Source organism: Oncorhynchus clarkii, chromosome 14, assembly GCF_045791955.1.
Source record: "Oncorhynchus clarkii lewisi isolate Uvic-CL-2024 chromosome 14, UVic_Ocla_1.0, whole genome shotgun sequence".
In the NCBI taxonomy this organism is placed as follows: domain Eukaryota; kingdom Metazoa; phylum Chordata; class Actinopteri; order Salmoniformes; family Salmonidae; genus Oncorhynchus; species Oncorhynchus clarkii.
This window is the reverse complement of record NC_092160.1, coordinates 10608818-10633138: the sequence shown is the minus strand read 5'-3', so window position 1 is coordinate 10633138 and position 24321 is coordinate 10608818. Positions and strand designations below refer to the sequence as shown.

Below are 24321 nucleotides of genomic sequence, written 5' to 3'. Positions count from 1 at the left end.
CAAAGAAAACAATTATATTACGTTCCATTAAAATACTATTTTATTCATGTATATGTACTTGACAATTCATTAGTGAATCTTGATTGAGGAATGATTCCACACTAGAATTGTATTTTTGCGAAGAATTATGATAGAGTTTTCGGGGACAAATATTCATACAATCTCAATTGTCATCAAAGATTTCCATGGCACTTGCTGCAATAGCAGGGATGTTAACGCCGATCTTCTTGGGAAAACTCCCAACCTAGCTTCTCACCACCGTGGCCACATAATCGTTCTAAACATCTCTTCTCTACTGCAACACTATTGTAGGTTTTTTTTTGTTTTAACTTGTGAAATAAAGGTTGATCGATGGCAGAAAAGAATGTCCAGCAGGATACATATCTTTACACTTGCTGATCCAGGGTTGTGTCTCAGAAGGAAATGTATGCAGTGTTTTGGTGAAGCTGTTCACTCTGATCTGTTGAATGTGTGGGGTGAGGCTGATTGTACAAAGATCGGCCCTCTCAGTCTGATTGCCCTGCAGCCCTGACAATCACCCTTCACACCACTGTTTATCCAACCAATCGGTGCTTGGATGCGAGAAGAAGCAAGTATTGCCTAATGTCTATACAGAATTATAGGGGCCTCTAGTGGCCAAAAGGCCGTATGGGCATGGGCAGCTCCATTGAGGGCTTCCATCATTTTAATGTAGTCAATTGGGTGGGACTTCCAACTTCATTTGCTGATCCCTCTTGGTAACTTTGCTGGAGTCATGTCTTACCGGGTCCTCGAGTGATCAGCTAAATTGTGAAGAAAATTGACATCTTCAAAATGGAGATCGCCTCAATGGAATTGCCCATGCTGTGACAGAAGACACTAACAGAGATGAGTCCATCTATCTATGGTAATGGCAGACAGGAAAACATCATATCTTAAAGGTGTTGCTCATCCATTGAACCTAACCACACAACCATAAAGAACTATCTCTAATGGAAACAGCTGTGTGTTGGTGACAAGACAAGTGCTCAGTATGGGCCTGAACATCTACCCTGACAGCACTATAGTGGGCAAACCAAAACCAATCAGCATTAAATGTACATGCATAGCCAACTGCTCAGAAAAGCTCCAGGCAAACTTTTTTTTTTCCTGGTCCTAGTTCTTGCTGGATTTAGCGAGCAACAATTTTTTTCACTGATGCAGCCGGACATTTTTGGTAATCAAGCAACAAAGACAGTCCCTGCTGCCCTGTGATTGTACTGTGCCTTCCTCTGTCTGACATCCTCTGCCTCACCTCAACAAAACGAATGGCTACTCGCCAAACATTTAATTGGGGTTTTATATGTTCATGTGTATTTTCCCGACATTCAAATACATAAAGGCTGATTGTTGCTTATTGTTTTTTTTATTAACGTTATTGGCCACAGTGTAATGTTAGTTTATTAAACCATTCTGAAAATATATCAACACTGGTTTTCTCATTTGACTTTCCCCAATTAGTAGTCTTTCAATTATCAAGACCTACCATTGGTCAAGAAGAGAAAAGGCAAGGAAGCGACCAGACTGGAGGGAAAGAGCCTAGCCCAATATGGCAGAGTTAAGATCTGATGTAATTGGTCAAAATGCCAATTAGTGGAAAAAAATCCAGACTTGGGTTTCCTGTGTAAATGCAACCTCTGACTAATTATTAAATGAATGAGACAAAGTCTAAAGACGTTTGCATACATAGGTTAGGTTTGCTCTTGGCAGATCTAGGCTAGGCAAACGTCTGTGTTTATACTCCCTAAAAACCTTTTAATTTGAAAAACAAGGAAAAAGCGGCAATATTATTGTTTGTTCATCTTGAGCCACCTTAGCAACAACATAGTCAGAAACACTTCTTCGAAATAGTCTGAATTAATCTAAAGTAAATCAAGAAATCTGTCATTAATTTTTACATTTTTGCTGAGGTCTTAGTCGAGCAATTTTACATCTACCTCAGATCTTTGGTGCAGTATTTCTTAAGTGAAATATGCATGAAAACTAGTCGTCTCTCATTGAAGGACAACAAACACTATTTCTCAGTCTTATTAGGAGTAGAATTTATGACCAATCACCAATGAAGGGGTGTTGACTTCCACTACCAAACTCGACTTACCTCAAGAAAAAATGTGTACCAACAGCGAAGACTAAAATGAACAAAAATGTTGCCAAATTCTATCCAAATATATGCCAGAACTGTTTAGATTGGGAAGCATATGGTAAACTTAATGCTGCGTTCACATGCTAGTCGGAACTAGGAAACTTATACACACGTGCCACATTCAACGAATCAGCAAGTTAGACATGTCTGAGTTCCTATTAGCATGTGAATGTGACATGGTCCAATAACAACCTGCTAACAGCATGTGTACCGGGTCCCAAGCTACATTCATAATCAGTAGACTGTTTGCGTCGCTGAGCAGTGACCAAGAAACTATTAGCTGTGTTCAAGAGCATCAAAATGGTGATGTATCATGGGGAAATTATGGCTGACTGATCAATAAATAATACTGAGTAGTTATTTATGATTCAGGGTGATTTATAGATAAGTCAGTTTTGACTTGTTTTTAAAGTCGGCTGCAATGTTGAACGCGCCCATTAAATCCAGTTTTTAGATGCTACCTCCCCCAATCAAACATGGGTTCCATGTTGTATTCTCACTTTGCATGCACACCTGTTTATCTAGGTAATCAGCCATCCAATGAGGGCACCATGCTGCCCCGGATGGGAAGTAGAAGAAACGTGTGCAAATGCTAGAACAAAACATTGCCATCCATATTACATTTTATTTGGGGAGGGGGTAGCATCTAAAAACTGGATTTAATAGTTGCTTGTTTTCTGCTCAGCGACACAAACTGTGATTATCCAATTGAAACAGTGTACTGATTATAGATGTAGCTTCAGATGTGGTGGGACACATGCTGCAAGCAGGTACAGGCATTGTACAATGACTTATCTTGCATGCTGTCACTATGGAATGTCTTTATTCATGAAAAAAAAATGTATTTAATATTGGGCTAGAAAAGAGACATACCTGGTGTAATAGCATTCAATATTTGGAATATTACTACTACTATTACAATGTAGGAGATAAAGACATATATCCCATTTGTTAAAGATACATTCAAGTAATGTTCACCATGTTTTTTTACGGAATTGAGAGAATCTACTGCACATTATTTTCATTTATACAGCGGGTGGGTCTAGTCCTGAATGCTGATTGGTTAAAATCGCATTCCAGCCAGTGTCTATTCCACAAGTTACCACCAGCTAAATCTATGACATTAAAATGCCTATTTACTCTGTTCCATCTCACTGTGCCAATCCACTGTCTCATCAGCCCAGCCAGGCAATTTATAAACTTTATCTCCACTATAAAAAGCATCTAGACATTATCTCACATTTCTTTTAGACTAACAATTTGTTTTCAACAGCGCTGATTTGTATAAACCTTACTGTCAGTCTCTGACATTTGCAACATTGTTTCAATATTCAAATTCAATCTCCAGCTGTCCCATAGTAATGAAGACAGGTAGGCAGCTTTTCTCTGCCAGTCACAATCATGAATCATCTTCATTTTATGGATATATACAAAAAACTATCAATAGAAAACAGGTAAATCGAAACTAAGTGCAGCTAGTTTGCATTCTTTTCAGCTTCAATTTGAAGTGATTGTGTTAGCTGTGTTGTTGGCTAGCTCCTCTGAACAACACAACAGTATCCGGACGATACCAGTACCAGTCACAAGTTTGGACACACCTACTCATTCAAGGGTTTTTCTTTCTTTTTACTATTTTCTTCTTTAATAGTGAATACATCAAAACAATGAAATAACACACATGGAATCATGTAATAACCAAAAAAGTGTTAAACAAATAAAAATATATTTCAGATTCTTCAAAGAAGCTACCCTATGCCTTGATGACAGCTTTGCACACTCTTGGTATTCTCTCATCCAGCTTCATGAGGTAGTCACCTGGAATGCATTTTAATTAGCAGGTGTGCCTTGTTAATTTGTATAATTTCTTTCCTTTTTAATGCGTTTGAGCCAGTCAGTAGTGTTGTGGTGGTATACAAAAGATAGCCCTATTTTGTAAAAGACCAAGTCCATATTATGGCAAGAACAGCTCAAATAAGCTAAGAGAAAGGAAAGTCCATCATTACTTCAAGACATGAAGGTCAGTCAATATGGAACATTTCAAGAACTTTGAAGGTTTCTTCAAGTACAGTCGCAAAAAACCATCAAGCGCTATAATGAAACTGGCTCTCATGAGGACCGCCATAGGAAAGGAAGACCCAGAGTTACCTCTGCTATGATGAAACTGGCTCTCATGAGGACCACCACAGGAAAGGAAGACCCAGAATTACCTCTGTTGCAGAGGATAAGTTCATTAGTTACCAGCCTCAGAAATTGCAACCCAAATAAATGGGTTAAAGTAACAGAGTTAAAGTAACAAACACATCTTGACATGAACTGTTCAGAGACTATGCGAATCCTGCAAAGAAACCACTACGAAAGGACATATAATAAGAAGACTTGCTTGGGCCAAGAAACACAAGCAATGGACATTAGACTGGTGGATGAGTCTAAATTTGAGATTTTTTGTTCCAACTGCCATGTCGTTGTGAGACGCAGAGTAGGTGAACGAATGTTCTCCAGATGTGTGGTTCCCACCGTGAAGCATGGAGGAGGTGTGATGGTGCTTTGCTGGTGGCACAGTTTGTGATTTATTTAGAATACAATGCACACTTAACCAGCATGGCTACCATAGCATTCTGTAGCAATACGCCAACCAATCTGGTTTGCGCTTAGTGGGACGATCATTTGTTTTTCAACAGGACTATGACCCAAAACCAACCTCCAGGCTGTGTAAAGGTTATTTGACCAAGCAGGAGAGTGATTGAATGCTGCATCAGATGACCTGGCCTGCACAGTCACCTGACCTCAACCCAATTGAGATGGAATTGGGATGAGTTGGACCGCAGAGTGGAGGAAAATAACAAGTGCTCAGCATATGTGGGAACTCCTTCAAGAATATTGGGAAAGCATTCCAGGTGAAGCTGGTTGAGAGAATGCCAAGAGTGTGCAAAGCTGTCAAAGGCAAAGGGTGGCTACTTTGAAGAATCTAAAATTATATTTTGATTTGTTTAACACTTTATTTGGTTCCATGATTCCATATGTGTTATTTCATAGTGTTGATGTCTTCACTATCATTCTACAATGTAGAAAATAGAAAAAATATTGACTCAGTAGGTGTGTCCAAACTTTTGACTGGTACGGTATATTAGCGTGTGTTGTATCAAGTTTTCAGACCGACAAGTCACACCTTTTTTTCGGACTGTAAAGTTCAATCAGAAGACAGATAGTTTTCATCTTGCTGATCGCAATTTATTTTGGGGCCGATCAATTCCTCAGGTATGTAGCTAACTAATGTTTGTTATACCAAAGACATCGAATGAAGATTGTATTTGCTAGCAATATGTTCCAAGAAAGTGTCTGAACCAAAGCGAGTGCTCATCGATAGGAATTAATTAACTCAACGTAATTCAATGTATGGCGATTTATAGTGAATAACAACACCTGAATCGAATGTGGCAGTACTAGTTGGTCAGCTGGACAACATTTTCGCGAAGCCCAGCATGAATTAACGAGACTCTTTGTAGCTATCTAGCGTAGTCTGGCAGACATGCTGGAGTGTTTGGATCTAGCTAGCTTTTCAGACAATTCAGCTGTCGGTTCTTTGGTTTTAGCAAGTCTCCCTCAACCATAGGGCTTGATTGCTAACGTTAGGTATTTTGGCTGGCAAGTGAATGGACCGTCTACTTAATCGTCTACTTAATCCTGTAAATCAGGTAGCTAGTTTACCAACCTCGCCAAACGTAAACGAGTTTAGTAATAATGTAACCCATGAGCGTGTCGATAATGTAAACCTAAACCTAATAATGTAAACCTAAATTCGTGTCGAACATTCCTTCTCTATTTGATCTAACGTTATCAATGTACTCTTGTAATCCGGTTGGTGTTTATTGTTCTTCCTTGTCCAGCACGGACTGTTGTGTGCAAGCCTGCAGCTCTCCATTTTAAATGTATTAATAATTTTAGCTGGCTAGTTAATACAACCTGGTCTCATAGCATATCGTATTATTCTGTATATAAATGTGGTACACATTTAATATAGTATATTGATTTGTGGATGTCAATCAACCATTTTGTATGATATTTTACGAATTCAAATTCGTACCATATGTTATGCACTTGCTAAATCTATCATATGTTACGAATTCCATTTTGTTGTGGAAAACATTAACGTTAGCCACCTATAGCTAATGCTAGCTAACGTTAGCTAGGCTAGGGGTTACTTTGGGTTAAATGGTTAAAATGCTGAACAAAAATGCAAGTGCAACATGTAAAGTGTTTGTCCCATGTTTCATGAGCTGAAAAAAAAATCCCTGAAATTTTCCAAGTGCACAGAAAGCTTATTTCTCTCAAATTTTGTGCACAAATTTGTTTGCATCCCTGTAAGTAAGCATTTCTCCTTTATCAAGAAAATCCATCCACCTGACAGGTGTGGCATATCAAGAAGCTCATTAAACAGCATGGTTTTGAGGGAGTGTGCAATTTGCATGCTTGCTGCAGGAATGTCCACCAGAGCTGTTGCCAGTGAATTGAATGTTAATTTCTCTATCATAAGCCCCCAACAACATCTTAGAGAATTTGGCTGTGCATCCAACTGGCCTCACAACCGCAGACTACATGTAACTACGCCAGCCCAGGGCCACATCCGGCTTCATCACCTGAGGGATCGTCTGGGGGGGAATTCTGTATGTAATAAAGCCCTTTGGTGCAAAAAAAAAATTTATTCTGATTGGCTAGGCCTAGCTCCCCAGTGGGTGCACCTGTGCCCAGTCATGTGAAATCCATAGATTAGGGCCTAAATAATTTATTTCAATTGACTTATTTCCTTACATGAATTGTAACTCCGTAAACTTAAATTGTTGCATGTTGTTTTTATACACTGCTCAAAAAATAAAGGGAACACTAAAATAACACTTCCTAGATCTGAATGAATGAAATATTCTTATTAAATACTTTTTTCTTTACATAGTTGAATGTGCTGACAACAAAATCACACACAAATTATCAATGGAAATCAAATGTATCAACCCATGGAGGTCTGGATTTGGAGTCTCACTCAAAATTAAAGTGGAAAACCACACTACAGGCTGATCCAACTTTGACGTAATGTCCTTAACAAGCCAAGAGGCTCAGTTGGTGTGTGGCCTCCACGTGCCTGTATGACCTCCCTACAACGCCTGGGCATGCTCCTGATGAAGTGGCGTCTCTTGAGGGATCTCCTCCCAGACCTGGACTAAAGCATCCGCCAACTCCTGGACAGTCTGTGGTGCAACGTGGCATTGGTGGATGGAGCGAGACATGATGTCCCAGGTGTGCTCAATTGGATTCAGGTCTGGGGAACGGGCGGGCCAGTCCATAGCATCAATGCCTTCCTCTTGCAGGAACTGCTGACACACTCCAGCCACATGAGGTCTAGCATTGTCTTGCATTAGGAGGAACCCAGGGCCAACTGCACCAGCATATGGTCTCACAAGGGGTCTGAGGATCTCATCTCGGTACCTAATGGCAATCAGGTTACCTCTGGCGAGCACATGGAGGTCTGTGCGGCCCCCAAAGAAATGCCACACCATGACTGACCCACCGCCAAACCGGTCATGCTGGAGGATGTTGCAGGCAGCAGAACGTTCTCCACGGCGTCTCCAGACTCTGTCACGTGCTCAGTGTGAACCTGCTTTCATCTGTGAAGAGCACAGGGCCCCAGTGGCGAATTTGCCAGTCTTGGTGTTCTCTGGCAAATGCCAAACGTTCTGCACGGTGTTGGGCTGTAAGCACAACCCCCACCTGTGGACGTCGGGCCCTCATACCACCCTCATGGAGTCTGTTTCTGACCGTTTGAGCAGACACATGCACATTTGTGGCCTGCTGGGGGTCATTTTGCAGGGCTCTGGCTGTGCTCCTCCTTGCACAAAGGCGGAGGTAGCGGTCCTGCTGCTGGGTTGTTGGCTTCCTCCACGTCTCCTGATGTACTGGCCTGTCTCCTGGTAGCGCCTCCATGCTCTGGACACTACGCTGACAGACACAGCAAACCTTCTTGCCACAGCTCGCATTGATGTGCCATTGTAGACTCCGTCTCATGCTACCACTAGAGTGAAAGCACCGCCAGCATTCAAAAGTGACCAAAACATCAGCCAGGAAGCATAGGAACTGAGAGGTCACCACCTGCAGAACCACTCCTTAATTGGTGGTGTCTTGCTAATTGCCTATAATTTCCACCTGTTGTCTAATCCATTTGCATAACAGCATGTGAAATTTACATTGTGTTGTTTAAGTGTTCCCTTTATTTTTTTGAGCAGTGTATTTTTGTTCAGTATAGTTGCAAAGTAGCTAAAATGCCTAAGTTGTCCGTGATGAGATTCAAACACGCAACCTTTGGGTTGCTAGACGTTCACATAGAGATCTCCACCCCGACCAACCACCCTCCTTTTCCTTTTTTCCTGACATTACCTGTCTTATGTAACATAGCAATTATGTCACCATAGCATATCATACTAATTTGTTTCCCAGATTTACGTTTACTATGTTACATCTAGTCTGAGACCAGTCTGAATGTCTCTAACTGATATATTCAATAAAAGATAGCTGATTAAGTAGCAATGGAATATGCACTAAGTGAGTACTGACACTTTCTATTGTGGAAGGCTTGGGTCTATGTATGTTTGATGTTTGTATGTTCAAGTACCTGCTGAGGCTTGTCTTTTCCAGGTGTTACACATTTCTGTGGCTTTTTTTTCAGCCAAAAAACGTAATCAACAATCGAACTACCACACCTAGCTTTTTTCAGGGTTCCAAGGATCGTTTGAGTGTTCAGTAATTTATGGTAACTGGAAAGTTAATAACCCCGCCTGAAGGCGTGTCACCCAAGGAGACAGTCACAGACTGTGCAAGTGCATTATCTGCTTGAGACCTGTGAGTGCCCCCGGGCTGAGAGTATGGTGGGTGATGAGGCAAACAGCTCTCTGGGAGGACATGCTGTGTAATCAAATATGTCATATACTGTGAGATATAACCTCCAAGTATAGCATGGCACTCTAGTACTCCTTTCAGCCTTTTGGTGAAATTGTATTATTGTGTGGAGACACGGGTGCGGTAGTAGATAGAGGGCTTTACGTAGCAAGAGATGGCTGATGCTCTGTCATCTTGGCCCATAATTAGATTGCCCTTAGACAGGGATCTGATGAATAGCAAATGCTGTGTGTGCATCAACTGGCATCATTTCAGAGAAGCCAAAGCAAATTAACCATGGAAACACCCACAAATTGAGCATTATGCCCTGTGTCTCATTCCTTAGCCAAAGTTGGCAATGATTCATTCCATTGTCAAATGATATGACAGGTCTTCTGAATGAGGCCTGTTTCCTTGAATTATTGGAACTGAATCATGAACCTTTTTAATTTAGCTGTACAGACTAAACCTGAGCACTCACTTTGATGGAGGCCACATTGTTCCCCTTTTGTTGTTTTTCCAAACAATAACAATGAGTGGGAGTAGAACCTTTGTTTTTCTTGAAATGTAGAACTTCTGAGCATGGAACAGCTTGTTCTAGTTGTAGTCATGTTTGGCAAGACAACAGTATTGCGTTGTTGAATTCAGAAATGTCCTGGCACCCAGGCCATATTTCCTGTGTCATAAGTTCTGCTTTACAATGGTTCTTCTATGTTTACAGTCGGGATTTAAATTTTGCAGGTTAGAGGTCTACTATTTCACCTGCCACATTGGCGAGTGGTCAGGGCTCCACAGTGCGAGCATTTCACTCGCATTTGTGAATACGAAGTATGATCACATTAATAGCTAAATCAATTCTGCAGTAGCTGTTTTCAGAGTATTTCTGCCGTGTTGTTTCATAGCTGGTAAACGCACAAAGTCAAAGAACTACGAATTATATATTATAGCCTATCCCACCTCGCTCTGCTGTGCGCACGTGAAGAGCTGAGTGAAGGATTATTTTTTGAAGTGCTGAGCACAGGCATAATGGTCTAATTTAGTTGAAACGAAAGTCTACTGAAGTGAGACTTTGTCACTGTGTTTCTTGGCTATTTACATTGAAAAACAGCTTGTGAACAATGTTTTGAGTTTCAAATGCTAGGGAAAAGAAGACAACACGGCTACTAGTCAGACTCATTCTCACAAGCACAAACATGACTCGAGTCGCCTTACCACTAACAAAGATTTTTATTACCTAACCAAGATAGACCAGAGCTTGTCCTTTTTTTTTTTTTTACATTGGAACAAATTAGTCATAGTGGGCGGAACAAGCAAGGAGGTGGGCAGAGCCAAGCACGAGCTAGCGAGATCCTATTGGTGCGTTCTAGCACATATTTGCATATTTCGGTTAGGGAATGCCTACTCTGAAGTGCGCGTGTGCAGTAACTACATTTTGCACTCATCTAAATATAAAAAAATAAAAAATTCAACTTTGGTGAAGTCTACAAAACTTTGTCCACTCAAATGTTTAATTGATGAGAATTTGATTTTGGCCCACATTCTGCTATCTTGTTCCATCTTCTCCCACCACCGGCCACTGGGCTTTCCACTCATCACTACCAAATGCCAATCCGATGCTTCACATTTATATATCTGTCTCATTGTTCTGTCTGTGACTGTAACCTCCTGTCATTTTTTTGTTTAATAAAAAAAAAATAGAACTTTTATTTAACTAGGCAAGTCAGTTAAGAACAAACACATTTACAATGACGGCCTACACTGGCCAAACCCGGACGACGCTGGACCTATTGTGCGCCGCCCTATGGGACTCCCAATCACGTCCGGTTGTGATACAGTCTTGATTCGAGCCAGGTTGTCAGTAGTGACGCCTATAGCACTGAGATGCGGTGCCTTAGACCGCTGCGCCACTCAGGAGCATGTTAAAGGGGCAAGTGAAAATTTGTCCCCCAAAAATTTAATGAAATGAAACAATATACCACATTTATTTCTTACTAGTAATGCATGTATTGTTTTAGGAACATTACAAAGCATGCTCATTTGTTTTATTATACAGTGGCTGGTGGACCAAAATGTTAACTTGAGGCCCTCTTTACAGTTAAACATAAAAATACAGCTGCGCCACTCGGGGGCCCAAAACAGTTCTATTCTTTAATACTTCTTAGAAATTACCAGAACATGCAATTAATTTCCCACATCATATTGCAAAGACTTTGTGGTGAAGTTTAGCCCACACATTTCACCATGGTCATGCTAGGCTACACAAACATACTAATTATTTGTTCACCTCTAAGGAGGTTAGCAGGCTTATGCAACACTATTGATTATCCTCTTAATGGAGGAGAAAGGCCAACTGTGCTTGATATAGTTGTTATTCCAGAGTCTGGATTGTCCCAACTTAGCCTGGCTAGTATGTCAGTCTACTGAGCCGAGTAGATGACAGCATGAAGCCAGGCAGACCTTGCAATCCCATTTTGACTGCATCTCTATCAGCCTAAAGTCAGCGAAATGTTTCTGGTCAAATTGTTAGGAAATTGAAAGTGCCGTGGGTGTAGTAACTTGTGACTGAGATGCCTGTTTGTTGAACTGATAGCCTATTGCAGGGCCATTCAACTTATTCTTACATGGACAGATGTAAAAAAGTTAATTGCACGGGGGCTGGGCGGTTTGCACATGCAATTATTCTTCAGAAGAACTGTATTAAAAAAAAGCAATGCATTACCACCAATATAGCACTTTGGAGTGTGCTCAACCAACACCAGTTAAGGTGCAACCAAAACAATTGATCATCATTGAAAGGAAAAGGCGCAATGCTCGCTCACCATTATTTTTGTTTTATTTAAACAACCATTAAAAGCTTCTTAATTAAAAGTAACTAATTAAAAGCTTAATTAAGCATCTCAATAAATAAGACAAAGATATGCCAAATTCCAGTCTGAAGGAAGAATTCTTTGAATTCATTTTTCTCAGTCTTTAGATGTTTGTCACACCCTTCTTGCGAGCATCAGAGAGTGAAATGGAAGGCACATGCGTGTTCCTGAGAGTCGTAGCTTTCAGGAATGTGGTCATAGCTTAAACCGTTCAAACGCTAGAGAGAAGTTCGTATGAAGATTTAATAATCAACATGCCACATAGGCGCTAGAAACCACACTATAGACAGCCACCATAGTGCTTGTCTTTTTGGCACTGAATGTCAGATTTGGGCAGGGATTTTTTTTCAGATCTTTTGTTCAGAATTTATCTAAGGGCCGGTATAAATTAATATACGGGCCAGATCTGGCCTGCTGGCCGCAGGTTGAATAGCCCTGGCCTATAGTGTGTACACTAGATTTAAGAACAAGGGCCACAAGGGTATGATATCTGGGTGTAGGAAATGCAGTTGCCTGTGTCCCCTGTAGACATGGTCTCCTGTCAGCCAAACAGAGTTAACATGGACGCTCTCTCCCTCCTGATGAGGTGTGTTGCCCAGACCTGGCCTGATTAAACTTGCATGGCCTCTCCGGTGTGTGTGTGTGCCAGGATCAACCCTTCGACCTGGACCCATTGCCAGACAGGAGAGCTTTATTATGTCCAACCATGGTGCCCACACGGTGGGCTTGGACAGCAATTTTTTTTCCTGTTGAATAGTTCCTTTTTTGGGCACAGTTGGATAGGGCAATTCTAGTTTTCTTACCCAGCTTTGTATTGGGATCATCTGTCTGCTTCTTGAAAATTTAATCGGTCTGGTGTGTCAAGTCAGAGGCCTTTCATCATGTTTTTCCATTCCCCTCTCTCTCCCAAGCTTTATTTGCCAACTATGCTACCATTCCTGCTATTCCCCCCCTTTCACCCTGTTCTCTTTTCATTTATTTTCTTCATTCTCCTATTTTTGTTTTTCTGGCTGCACATTAATGGGGTTGTTGACTCCCTCCCTTTCAGTCTTTCAGATTCAATATGGTCTCTGCCAAGGTCAGGGTACTGGTCAGCACTATGCACTACTGCAGGGCTTTCTTTCCTCGAGCGGCTACCAGCCAGTGATCGGGGCCTAAATGGCTGCCTGACATGATTCACTATTCAGTCAGACTGCCTTTAAGAAGCAGGTAAATTCCATGTAAAAGGACCTACGAGCACCAACATCTGAAGTTCATATGAGCATGTCAAATGAAAGCTAAGCGTCTCTATTTTTGAGAAATTAAGGCATATATACATTTTTCAACCATTTTCCATCCTAAAAATGTGGAATAAGCAAACGCTATGGTTTCTTGTCAAACAGATGGAAAATGGGTCTTAGAAAACATCTACCAGAAAGTCTTAAAAGGTGTTAGAAATATACCAAAAAACAATGTTGAAGTGAAGACCCCTGCCAACTAATATCAACACTTTTTTTTAAAATATTTAGTTTATAAGAGAAAAGGTCAGCATTCTGTAAGTTCAAGAAATCGTGCCTTGGAATTCCATTACCAAAACCCCACATCATTAGACATGATCCGGACCTTTGGCGACTACTAAGTCTTTTTTAAACCTTCCGCTTTAGGCTGGATTTGTCGGTGTATTTCATACATGCATAATCTATGAGCAGAATTACCTACATTGACCACGAAGTCCCTAGTTTGAAATCAACTTGTTTTCTGGAAGCTGTACTGCACCATTTGTCCCCCACATGGGCCAGCCCCCTAGCAATTTGAGTTCTAGCCAATGAGCTTCAACCCCTCGCCATTTCAGTGAAGACTAGCAAGATGCACATGCAATGACAGGGTGTACATATCTGCACATATGTGACAGTAGCAATTTTTGGGGACCACTTTTGGCTTGTGAGCACAACTTTAAGAACTACTGGCAAAAAAAGTATACAAAACTGGAGAATCTCTTTTGAGATATTTTCTCATTTCTCTCCCTCATGAGGAGGAAGGATAATGAATGTTCACAGAACAAGTAAAGGTAGACATCAATTAGTTGTAGTGTTTTACTGATATCAGTTTTGTTTATGAATTAAGTGAATTGGTAACAGAAGTTCTGCAATTGAATTGGCTACAATGGGGAAATCATAGTTGTCACAAACCACAGTTGGGTCCCCTGCTACTGTCCTCCCTTCTGCTGGCATACTGTCATGTTGATCTGATAAGTTTTCTGTAGTCTGGTGGTCAAAGCAAGAGTGTGAAAAGTCTCTCCAATTAATATCACCTCTCCCAGCTCTTATTGACACCTACCCATGAGCCCCCTCTCTTCCCATTTTACTGTAATCAGCGTCCTCTCCCACTGAGCACCAACTGACACTGGACGTCCATGAATGATGAAAAGTAGTTGGAATTTGGTCCAGCCTGACCTTGATTTCAACGTCCACAGACGTCTGGTACGGCCTTCATTTGGTCCAAACATAGACGTCCATGGCCCAGTGTCGTCTGAGAAGGAGGGTTTGACCGGCCGGGATTTCCTTGTCCCATCGTGCTCTAGCGACTCCTTGTGGCAGGCTGGGCGCCTGCAAGCTGATGTCGGTCGCCAGCTGGATGGTGTTTCCTCCGACACATTGGTGCAGCTGGCTTCCGGGTTAAGATAGCAGTGCGGCTTGGCAGGGTCGTGTCTCGGAGGACGCATGGCGCTCGACCTTCGCCTCTCCCAAGTCCGTAGGAGTTGCAGCAATGGGACAAGACTGTAACTACCAATTTAGATATCACGAAATCACTATTTTTTTTTCTTACATTTTTTATAGACGTCCATAATTGTTTCAGGTTTGGACCGGACCAAATCTGAACCAATCATAGACGTCTATGTTTCACAAGTTTGGACAGCACAGTACAGTACCATATAGGAGAGTGCTGTACACGAGTTTAGTACGCTAATGTACTGAACTATACCTTACTGAACTCTACTGTTCTGTACTTTAATATCCAAAATTGTGAAACATAGACAAATACGATTGCTTCAGGTTTGGTCCGGTCTGGTCCAACCAAGTTTGGCGGTGGAGCTCGTTAAAATAATAGCAAGTGTGTAGAATAATACCCAAATATGCAAATGAGGATATTTATACCTTTGTGTTCCACTTTGGGATACATCACCATGAAGAGAATGACATTCATATCCATAATTATGCATTTTTGTGTAGTACAGATCAGGCACCCATGATGGAATTCCATAATCGCAATTATGTCACCGGGTGTAAATTCACTTCACTTACTGTAGTTCCAAAATATATTTTTTTCAGAGTCAAGATGCCTTGTGACAGCTGACATACCATTCTGTTGGCAGACATCTTTGAATCTTAATTCTTTGCAGATATTTAATAACTGAGTAATATTTTACCGAAATGTTGTTACCAAACTTTGCATATGCACAGATCTTCCAGTAAATGTTTCTGTAAACTGTTCTGTGTAAATAGTTAAAAGCAGTCATTGTGCATGGAGTTGTATGGTTTGTTTAACTTTGAAATCAATGGTTTTTGTTTGGAATACATTTTAAGTGAAAAATCTGAGTCTCGGCACAATTCTGTTTCTGTTGGATTGCCCAGCACTGTTAACGTAGTGTCAGTGTTAGATCAGCAGAGAGATTGGGGATTGACGAAGGATGCATATCTCTAATGTTGCAATTGGGGATGTTGTGCTTACCTACACTTCAGATGATGTAAAATAGGGTCTAACTTACAATAAAAAATGACAATTTTTATTTAAAAAAAAGTGTAAACCCAGTTTGTAAGCTTTTTAGTGATATCAAACTCAACTGTTTATCTTATCCAGTGATGAAGACATGGGTGTCTTATGGTAGGGTGTGTTATGCAAAATTTGTCAACTTTGAGCACATCTGTCTTCTAAATGTTTTGGCATTCATGTCCACAGTCACTTTTTGACCACTTCTACCATGGGCAAATATGTTTAGAAAGTTTTGTTCAAATCAAAAGGCATGTGGTCAAAAAGTGACTGAATTCAAACAGAATGACCCTTCAGAGAATTATGATACAGTTTTGGCATCTACTCTACATGTGTGAAGAAGCGTTTTTCTGACTGACATTTCACTCCCCATTTTGATTATATGATACCTCGCTTCTGAGAAAGTAGTCGATTACAAAATAATGATTGTTGTGTCTGGACTTGTCCCTCCAAACCACTCTTCGCTCTCATTTGACAGTAGATTGTCCTCTTCCTCAGTTGGCTGTAAGAAGATCCTCCATCTCCTCCTCTTGATTTGGTGACCTGTCCTATCATGGCTGAAAAGCTAGCGTCCTTCGGTAAGATGCTGCTCCGGCGACGGGCGCTGGACTGTAACCAGGAAGAGAGCCACTTCGCCCGCTGCCTGACCACGCTGGACCTTATTGCCCTGGGGGTGGGTGCCACTCTGGGGGCCGGTGTCTATGTGCTGGCTGGAGAGGTGGCCAGGGAGAAGGCCGGCCCAGCCATTGTGCTCTGCTTCCTCATCGCAGCGCTCTCCTCCGTCCTTGCTGGTCTGTGTTATGCTGAGTTTGGTGCTCGTGTACCCAAGACTGGTTCAGCCTACATGTACAGCTATGTGACTGTGGGGGAAATCTGGGCCTTCATCACTGGCTGGAACCTCATCCTCTCCTATGTCATAGGTAAGTCAGAAGTGGGTTAGTAAAAATGAGTGATTTTTGAAATTAAGAACCAAAGTGATTTTAAAAAATGGTCAGGAAATGTTTGATTTTTTTTTTGTTGTGTAAAGTTGCAAAAAACATGTTTTTAAAGGTAAAAGCAGGATATGAGGTTCAAGGATAACATAAATCTATGTGACTGCACACAACTCCAAGCTCCTTAAACTGCAGTGATATTACTGCTATACCCAGCCAGTCATTTGAGATAATCAGCAATTATGAGTAGCTGAATAATTAAACTGAATGATTAAGATTCTGACGAGGACGTGAGCTGAAGAGGTTTTACAGGCAGAGCAAGTGCCTGGTCCTTCAGAAGGATTGCCTCGTGACAGAAGAGCCCTTGAATGTATGACTCCAACCTCTCATTGTAAGTCTCTCCCCCTCTTTCAGGCACAGCCAGTGTTGCTCGGGCCTGGAGCTCCACCTTTGACAACCTGGTTGAACAGAAGATCTCAGACTTCTTCAGAGCCTCCATGTCCATCAAGGTCCCTGGGAAGATTCTTGCTGAATACCCAGACCTCTTCGCCTTCATCCTGATCTTGCTGCTCACTGGTGTGGCTCACATCTCATTAACATAACTCAGAACACATTTGAAAGCATTATACACAACCTCAGCGAAACTACAGCTGCTAAAGAGAGGTTTCTATGGCTGCCTCTTCATTGCTGCCCTAGAGCAAGGGCAGAGTGCCCATTCAGTGCAGCATTATGATTGGCCGCGCTTGGTCGCTGCCCACATCTGTGGCTCTGACACTTTGATAACACCCACACAGGCCTGCTGGCGTTTGGCGTTAGCGAGTCGGCCCTGGTGAACAAGATCTTCACGGGGGTCAACCTGGTGGTGCTGGGCTTCGTCATCATCTCAGGCCTGGTGAAGGGAGACCGTACCAACTGGAACCTCACTGTGGAGGACTTTGTCAACACAACCAACATCACTGATCCAGAGTGAGTCACCAAAGACAAGACGGGCAGGGGAGCTCTGAAAGAGTACTTTATTAGGCAGGAATGGTGGTGTTTTAAAATGAGCCCTATGGAGTAATTGAGAGGGTACGAAAGTATGTTTGCAAAAATAGATCAAAGCTTTTGCAGCCATCAGGGGTAGCAGTTCTCTTCTTGAAGACTAAATGTGAAACGATTACTCTTTCTCTTGGGCATTTTTCTGTATTTTCAAGTTCTCTATCTTTGTCCAGGATAATTAAAGAGAAGTTTGGCACCGGGGGTTTTGCTCCATTTGGCTTCAGTGGAGTCCTGTCTGGGGCAGCAACCTGCTTCTATGCCTTTGTGGGGTTCGACTGCATCGCAACAACAAGTAGGCCATTTCTTCTTGTCTCTTGACACCAGAGTATTTTTTTTCTGTGGTTGACGACTGTCATATTTAAACCATCTCTATCTACACAGGTGAAGAGGCCAAGAACCCTATGCGTTCCATCCCCATCGGTATCGTGGCTTCTCTGCTCATCTGTTTCTTTGCCTACTTCGGGGTGTCTGCGGCTCTCACCCTTATGATGCCCTACTACCTGCTGAACAGAGAGAGCCCACTGCCAGAGGCCTTCAGTTATGTGCACTGGGACCCTGCCCGCTACATCGTGGCTGTGGGCTCCCTCTGTGCCCTCTCCACCAGGTGACTGGCACAGACAGTTTCCCATAGAGACTTCTCATGGCCTTGTGTGCACTTCTAGCAAAGGTAGAAAGGCACCCAGATGGCGGGCTATTTTTAGTTCATTTATTTCTGTGTCTGAACAGATGTTTCTTATCATATGCTGTGCTTTCAGTTCCTTTTTGTTGTTCGTTATTTGCCTGCAAATAACCAATTATGATGTGGAATATATGAACCAAACTTTTTTTGTTTCTTGTGTTAAATGTTGATGGCCAGTCAGTGTTTGTGGACTGTCCAGAGACATGGCTGACCTCTGTGTGATGGCGATGACTTTGCCTGTGTCTGAGTCCCTCTGTCTTTTCTCTGTCCAGTTTACTGGGCTCAATGTTCCCCATGCCCCGTGTAATCTATGCCATGGCTGAGGACGGCCTGCTCTTCCGCTTCCTCTCAAAGATGAACATAAAAACTAAGACCCCCCTGTTAGCCACCATCGTTTCGGGTATTGTAGCAGGTAAGCTTAGCCCTTGCTTTACTGTGCACCAACACTTAGTTTTCTGTCAACTTTTTAGCAGCTACTCTATGTTTCTTAGAATTGAAATGGATTCTTTCTCTCTGCAGCCCTGATGGCATTCCTGTTTGATCTGGCAGCCCTGGTAGACCTGATGTCGATAGGAACTCTCCTGGCATACACACTAGTGGCAGTGTGTGTGCTTATCCTCAGGTTAGTGCAGAGGATCTTGGCTAAAAAGAGTTCTCAGTCAACGTAGGGTTGACTCTTTGTGTATTTGTTCTCAGGTACCAGCCGGGTACCCTGGGCCTCAGCGGTGCCAGTGAGAAGCTGGTAGAGCTGGTGGGTCTGCAGAGGGCAACCATGGCGGAGGGGGACAGTGGAGACGAGTTTGACCAGGAGGGTGAGGGGGAGACCAGGCCCCTCAGGGAGAGGTTCACCCTCAAGATGCTGCTGGTGCCCAGCTGTGACGTCCCCACCAAGACCTCCGGACTTATCGTGTACATCACTACCGCTGTCATCTGTGAGTCTCCCCCTTTTGTCAGGGTGAAGTGTTGATGACGTTTAAAGCTGTTTTGGGTGTACCAGAATAGCTCCACATATTTAAGTGAGACTTTTTTTTTATAAGTTTGGCATACTGGTTACAAATGGAAGCAGCTGTCTGATAATTTCAATGCATTCTCTCATATGCATTATGTATGACCAAGAACTATAAAGTATAATTAAGATTCCACTATACATGCTGAAGTTCACAATCTCTCTTTTTCTCTGTAGCTGTGGTATTCACCCTGCTGTGCGTAGTGCTGGCTGTGTGGGGGGCAGAGGTGGTGAGTGGCCACCCCCTGTGGGTCACCATATGTGCCATACTGGCCTTCTTCGCCTTCCTGTGTGTGGCCATCATCTGGAGACAGCCCCCAAGCAGACAGGCACTCACCTTTAAAGTATGATGGGAGTTGCAATCACATGACTCAGTTCACGTTTGTTGTTTCATTCATCCTGAGAAACCATTTCCTATTTACTGTAGGTTTCCGCGTTCTCCTAGAAACCACTGTCTGTCTGTACTTGTTTCATTGAATCATCAGCTCTTAGCTTTAAAAAAGCAAATTAACATTAGATGTTGTACTTGTTAGTCTTATGTCCAGTGTTTGCTAATTGTTGTTAATGTCGAAACGAAACAAAAAATGTGAATCCCCTCAGGTACCCCTGCTCCCAGTGCTGCCATTGGTCAGTATCTTTGTCAACATTTACCTCATGATGCAGCTGGATGGGCCAACATGGTGTCGCTTTGCAGTGTGGATGACTATTGGTTAGTGAGATCCCCACCCCTTATTTTTGCTTTGCCTCTTGCTCTTGTGCCGATCTGTATTATTACTCAATGTTGTGTTACTCAAAGAAAGGAAAGGGGGATACGTAGTCAGTTGTACAATTGAATGAAAGCATTCAACGGAAATGTGTCTTCCGCATTTAACCCAGCCCCTCTGAATCCGAGAGGTGCGGGGGCACAAGTACAGTGCTGAGGTTCACCTTTGACATGCTGCAGTTTCACTGTTTAAATCAATTTCTCTTCCTTCTCTTTCTCCTAGGTTTTCTCATCTACTTTGGTTATGGGATTAAGAACAGCTCAGAGGCCACACCCAACCGTGGTAAATTTGAGACAGTCCTCCGATCAAAGAGTCCCATCTACCTGGCAGAGGATGACAGTGAGGTGGAAGGGATGACACCTTAGAGGAGAATAGTGGTGGAGTAGATGGTGTACGCCCCAACAACATAACACGCAAGACGAACAGGTGCACAGTCTCATCGTGTTAATTTTCAACTTGTCGGGGCATTGTGCTACAACCGACTGTCTTCTCCTTTGTTGATATTTGGTCATTCCTATAATGTAGAGAGACCCTCACATGCTAAATGGATTTTGGATGTACAGTATCAGTCAAAAGTTTGGACATCTACTCATTCAAGGGTTTTTCTTTATTTATATTATTTTCTACATAGTAGAATAATAGTGAAGACATCACACCTATGGAACACACACATGGAACCACCCTTTGCATTGATGACAGCTTTGCACACCTATGGCATTCTCTCAAATAGCTTCATGAGGTATTCACCTGGAATGCATTTCAATTAACAGGTGTGCCTTGTTAAAAGTTAATTTGTGGAATTTCTTTCCTTCTTAATGTGGTTAAGCCAATCACTTGTGTTATGATAAGGTAGGGGTGGTATACAGAATATAGCCCTATTTAGTTAAAGACCAAGTCCATATTATGTCAAGAACAGCTAAAAGAAGCTAAATGAAACGACGGTCCATCATTACTTTAAGACATGAAGGTCAGTCAATCTGGGAAATGTCAAGAACTTTGAAGTTTCTTCAAGTGCAGTCGCAAAAAACATCAAGCGCTATGATGAAACTGGCTCTCATGAGGACCGCCACAGGAAAGGAAGACCCAGAGTTACCTCCGGTGCAGAGGATAAGTTCATTACCGTTACCAGCCTCAGAAACTGCAGCCCAAATAAATGCTTCAGAGTTCAGGTAACAGACACATCTCAACATAAACTGTTCAGAGGAGACTGCATGAATCATGCCTTCATGGTTGAATTACTGCAATAACAAAAAACACTACTGAAGGACACCTATAATAAGAAGAGACTTGCTTGGGCTAAGAAAAATGAGTTGTAGACATTAGACCGGTGGAAATCTGTCCTTTGGTCTGATGAATCAAAATTTGAGATTTTTGATTCCAACCCACGTGTCTTTGTGAGATGCAGAGTAGGTGGATGATCTCCGCATGTGTGGTTCCCACTGTGAAGCATGGAGGTGTGGGGGTGCTTTGCTGGTGCACTGTCAGTGATTTATTTAGAATTCATGGCACACTTAACCAGCATGGCTACCACAGCATTCTGCAGCGATACGCCATCTCATCTGGTTTGCGCTTAGTCCCACTATCATTTGTTTTTCAACAGGACAATGACCCAAAACACACCTCCAGGCTGTGTAAGGGCTATTTGACCAAGAAGGAGAGTGATGGAGTGCTGCATCAGATGACCTGGCCTCCACAATCACCCAACCTAACCCAATTGAGATGGTTTGGGATGAGTTAAGACTGCAGTTGAAGGAAAAGCAACCAACAAGTGCTCAGCATATGTGGGAACTCCTTCATGACTGTTGGAAAAGCATTCCAGGTGAAGCTGGTTGAGAGTGTGCAAAGCTGTCCTCAAGGCAAAGGCTGGCTACTTTGAAAAATCTCAAATATATAATATATTTTGATTTAACACTTTTTTGGGTTACTACATGATTCCATGTGTTATTTCATAGTTTTGATACCTTCACTATTATTCTACAAAGTAAAAAATAAAGAACCTTGAATGAGTAGGTGTGTATTAACTTTTGACTGGTACTGTATGTGCACTGAGATATACACTGATTGTACAAAACATTAAGAACACCTGTGATTTCCATGACAGTCTGACCTGGTGAAAGCTACAGTCCCTTATTGATGTCACTTGTTAATTACACTGCAATCAGTGTAGATGAAGGGGAGGATACAGGTTAAAGAAGGATTCTTAAGCATTGAGACATTGTCTATGTGTGCCATTCAGAGGGTGAATGGACAAGACAAGATTTATGTGCCTTTTGAACAGGTTATGGTAGTAGGTAAGAGGCACACTGCTGGGTTTTTCATGCTCAACAGGTTTCTATGTGTAACAAAAATGATCCACCACCCAAAGAACACCTAGCCAACTTGAAACAACTGTGGGAAGCATTAGAGTCAACATGGGCCAGCATCCATGTGGAATTCTTTCGACACCTTGTAGAGTCCATGCCCTGACGGCAAAAGGGAGGGGTGCGTGCAACTTAATATTAGGAAGGTGTTCTTAACGTTGTGTACGCTCAGTGTATACTCGATCAACATGAACTTGCCAAATTTCTGCATATCTAACCATTTGAAAGGGTTTTTTGTATTAAATATGTCATTTAGGTGGTACAAATGGCATGACACAGAGTTCCTCCATTTTTTAATGTGTTATTCTAGTGCCTGGTTGTTTCTGCCTGAATTCAGCCATTTCCCCCAAAATGGTGTCAGATATCCACTGTCTTTGCCCTGTGAGTTACTGCTGGGTACAGTAAGCACATCAACAGGGTATGTCGTGTGTCCTCCTGTCCATATAGGTAAATTACTATGGTATTATTTGTGTTCTTTGGGGACAGGCAATACCAAGGAGAGGGTCAAACCACCCCAGAACTCACTGTCTGCACTTTAGAGAGATGCTTGACAATGAAATTAAATTTTGTAAAACTTGGTCCTTACCCAAAAGATGGTAATATTTGTAATTTTTTAAGAATTTATCATTTAGAATAGAGAATATTTTTTTAAACAATCATTCATTTGAATTTTGTTTTCATATTTATACATAGATATGTATTCTATATTTGTTAATTATTGGAAGAGCTGCCCAAACAATTATTCAATTTAAAATTATGCTCTTAACTGTAGAGATTGTGTGACGAGATAAATAACTTATTTTTGTACCATGATGATCGACAAACTCTACCAAATAGAGAGATGTCTATAGGAAGGTACACTGAAAGAAATGCTGATATTCCTTGGAGCCCAAAACTGGCACTACTGAAAGGCAGAGAAAGGATTACAATATACTAGCCTAGTATGAAAAGGCTTACAGGTTTCATTCCTGTTTTAAGGTCTTAATCTCGTGGTACATGTTACTTACATGATTGATTCCATGTATAATTTTGTACATAACTGTTTTGTATATAATTGTGTCATTGATAGATGGGCCTGGGTTTTAATCTCTTAACTCTGAGTGTCTAACTGAATGTATTAATAACATGAACTGAAAACCCCACCAGCCTCAGTCAAATGTTGTTTCTAGACACTTTGCTGTGGTGTTCAAATCAACTTGTGTTTTTTCTGTTTTAACTATGTGCCTCAATTTATTTGCTCACTTCAAGGGTATGTATGTAACTGTTATTTGTATTCTATGCCTATTTACGAGATGTGGAAATGGTCACATCACAGATAATCAATTCAAATTGGTATCCCTTCATATTATTGCGATTTAAATGACCATTTTAAGATCAAGACTGGCCAGTCTTGTGTAAAAATGGCCTAAACACACTACAAATAGCTGTGAGTAAAAGTCTACAATATGGTATTTTTGTATTTTATTTTATGCTTCCAGGGGGCTCAAAGCTTGTTACAGAATCATGTTGCAAAGAAAAGTCTTGCACATTACGTCAGTGTCTCATACAAGGTTTTGTGGAGTGAGTTACAATACTAGGATGTTTACAAACTACCTTGGTCATCAGAACAGTATTTGAGAAAATAACAATTGTGTTGTACTAACTGTTTCATGTCCATTTGTACTCTTACTGATTTTAAAGCATAGTATAACAGTACATGTACTATCTGTAAATGTATTAAGAGAAATGACTGTATATAATCAATGTTTGTTTTTTTAAGTAAATTTGAATCCTCCAATGAAAACTGTCTTTGTGACTTACTGAATATATATATATATATATATTTTTTTTTTACTTTACAAGGTGGCTT

At 41.6% G+C, this 24321-nt stretch overlaps 1 protein-coding gene across 1 annotated transcript; it reads left to right on the top strand.

Annotated features, from left to right (window-relative positions):
• The first annotated feature begins 5292 nt into the window (after positions 1–5292).
• LOC139366254 (cationic amino acid transporter 3-like) lies at positions 5293–24256 on the top strand. The gene is made up of 12 exons (XM_071103528.1): positions 5293–5416; positions 16192–16613; positions 17040–17201; positions 17420–17591; positions 17837–17955; positions 18045–18267; positions 18615–18754; positions 18862–18964; positions 19039–19274; positions 19526–19692; positions 19949–20057; positions 20335–24256. The coding sequence occupies exons 2-12, from the start codon at positions 16247–16249 to the stop codon at positions 20475–20477; spliced, it is 1941 nt and encodes a 646-aa protein (XP_070959629.1). The 5' UTR covers positions 5293–5416; positions 16192–16246; the 3' UTR covers positions 20478–24256.
• The last annotated feature ends 65 nt before the right edge of the window (positions 24257–24321 follow it).

Coding starts and splice junctions, on each gene's coding strand:
- LOC139366254 (XM_071103528.1), top strand. CDS start 16,247: ATGGCTGAAAAGCTAGCGTCCTTCGGTAAGATGCTGCTCCGGCGACGG. Junction 17,956..18,044: donor CGACTGCATCGCAACAACAA/GTAGGCCATTTC, acceptor CTATCTACACAG/GTGAAGAGGCCAAGAACCCT. Junction 20,058..20,334: donor TGCAGTGTGGATGACTATTG/GTTAGTGAGATC, acceptor TCTTTCTCCTAG/GTTTTCTCATCTACTTTGGT.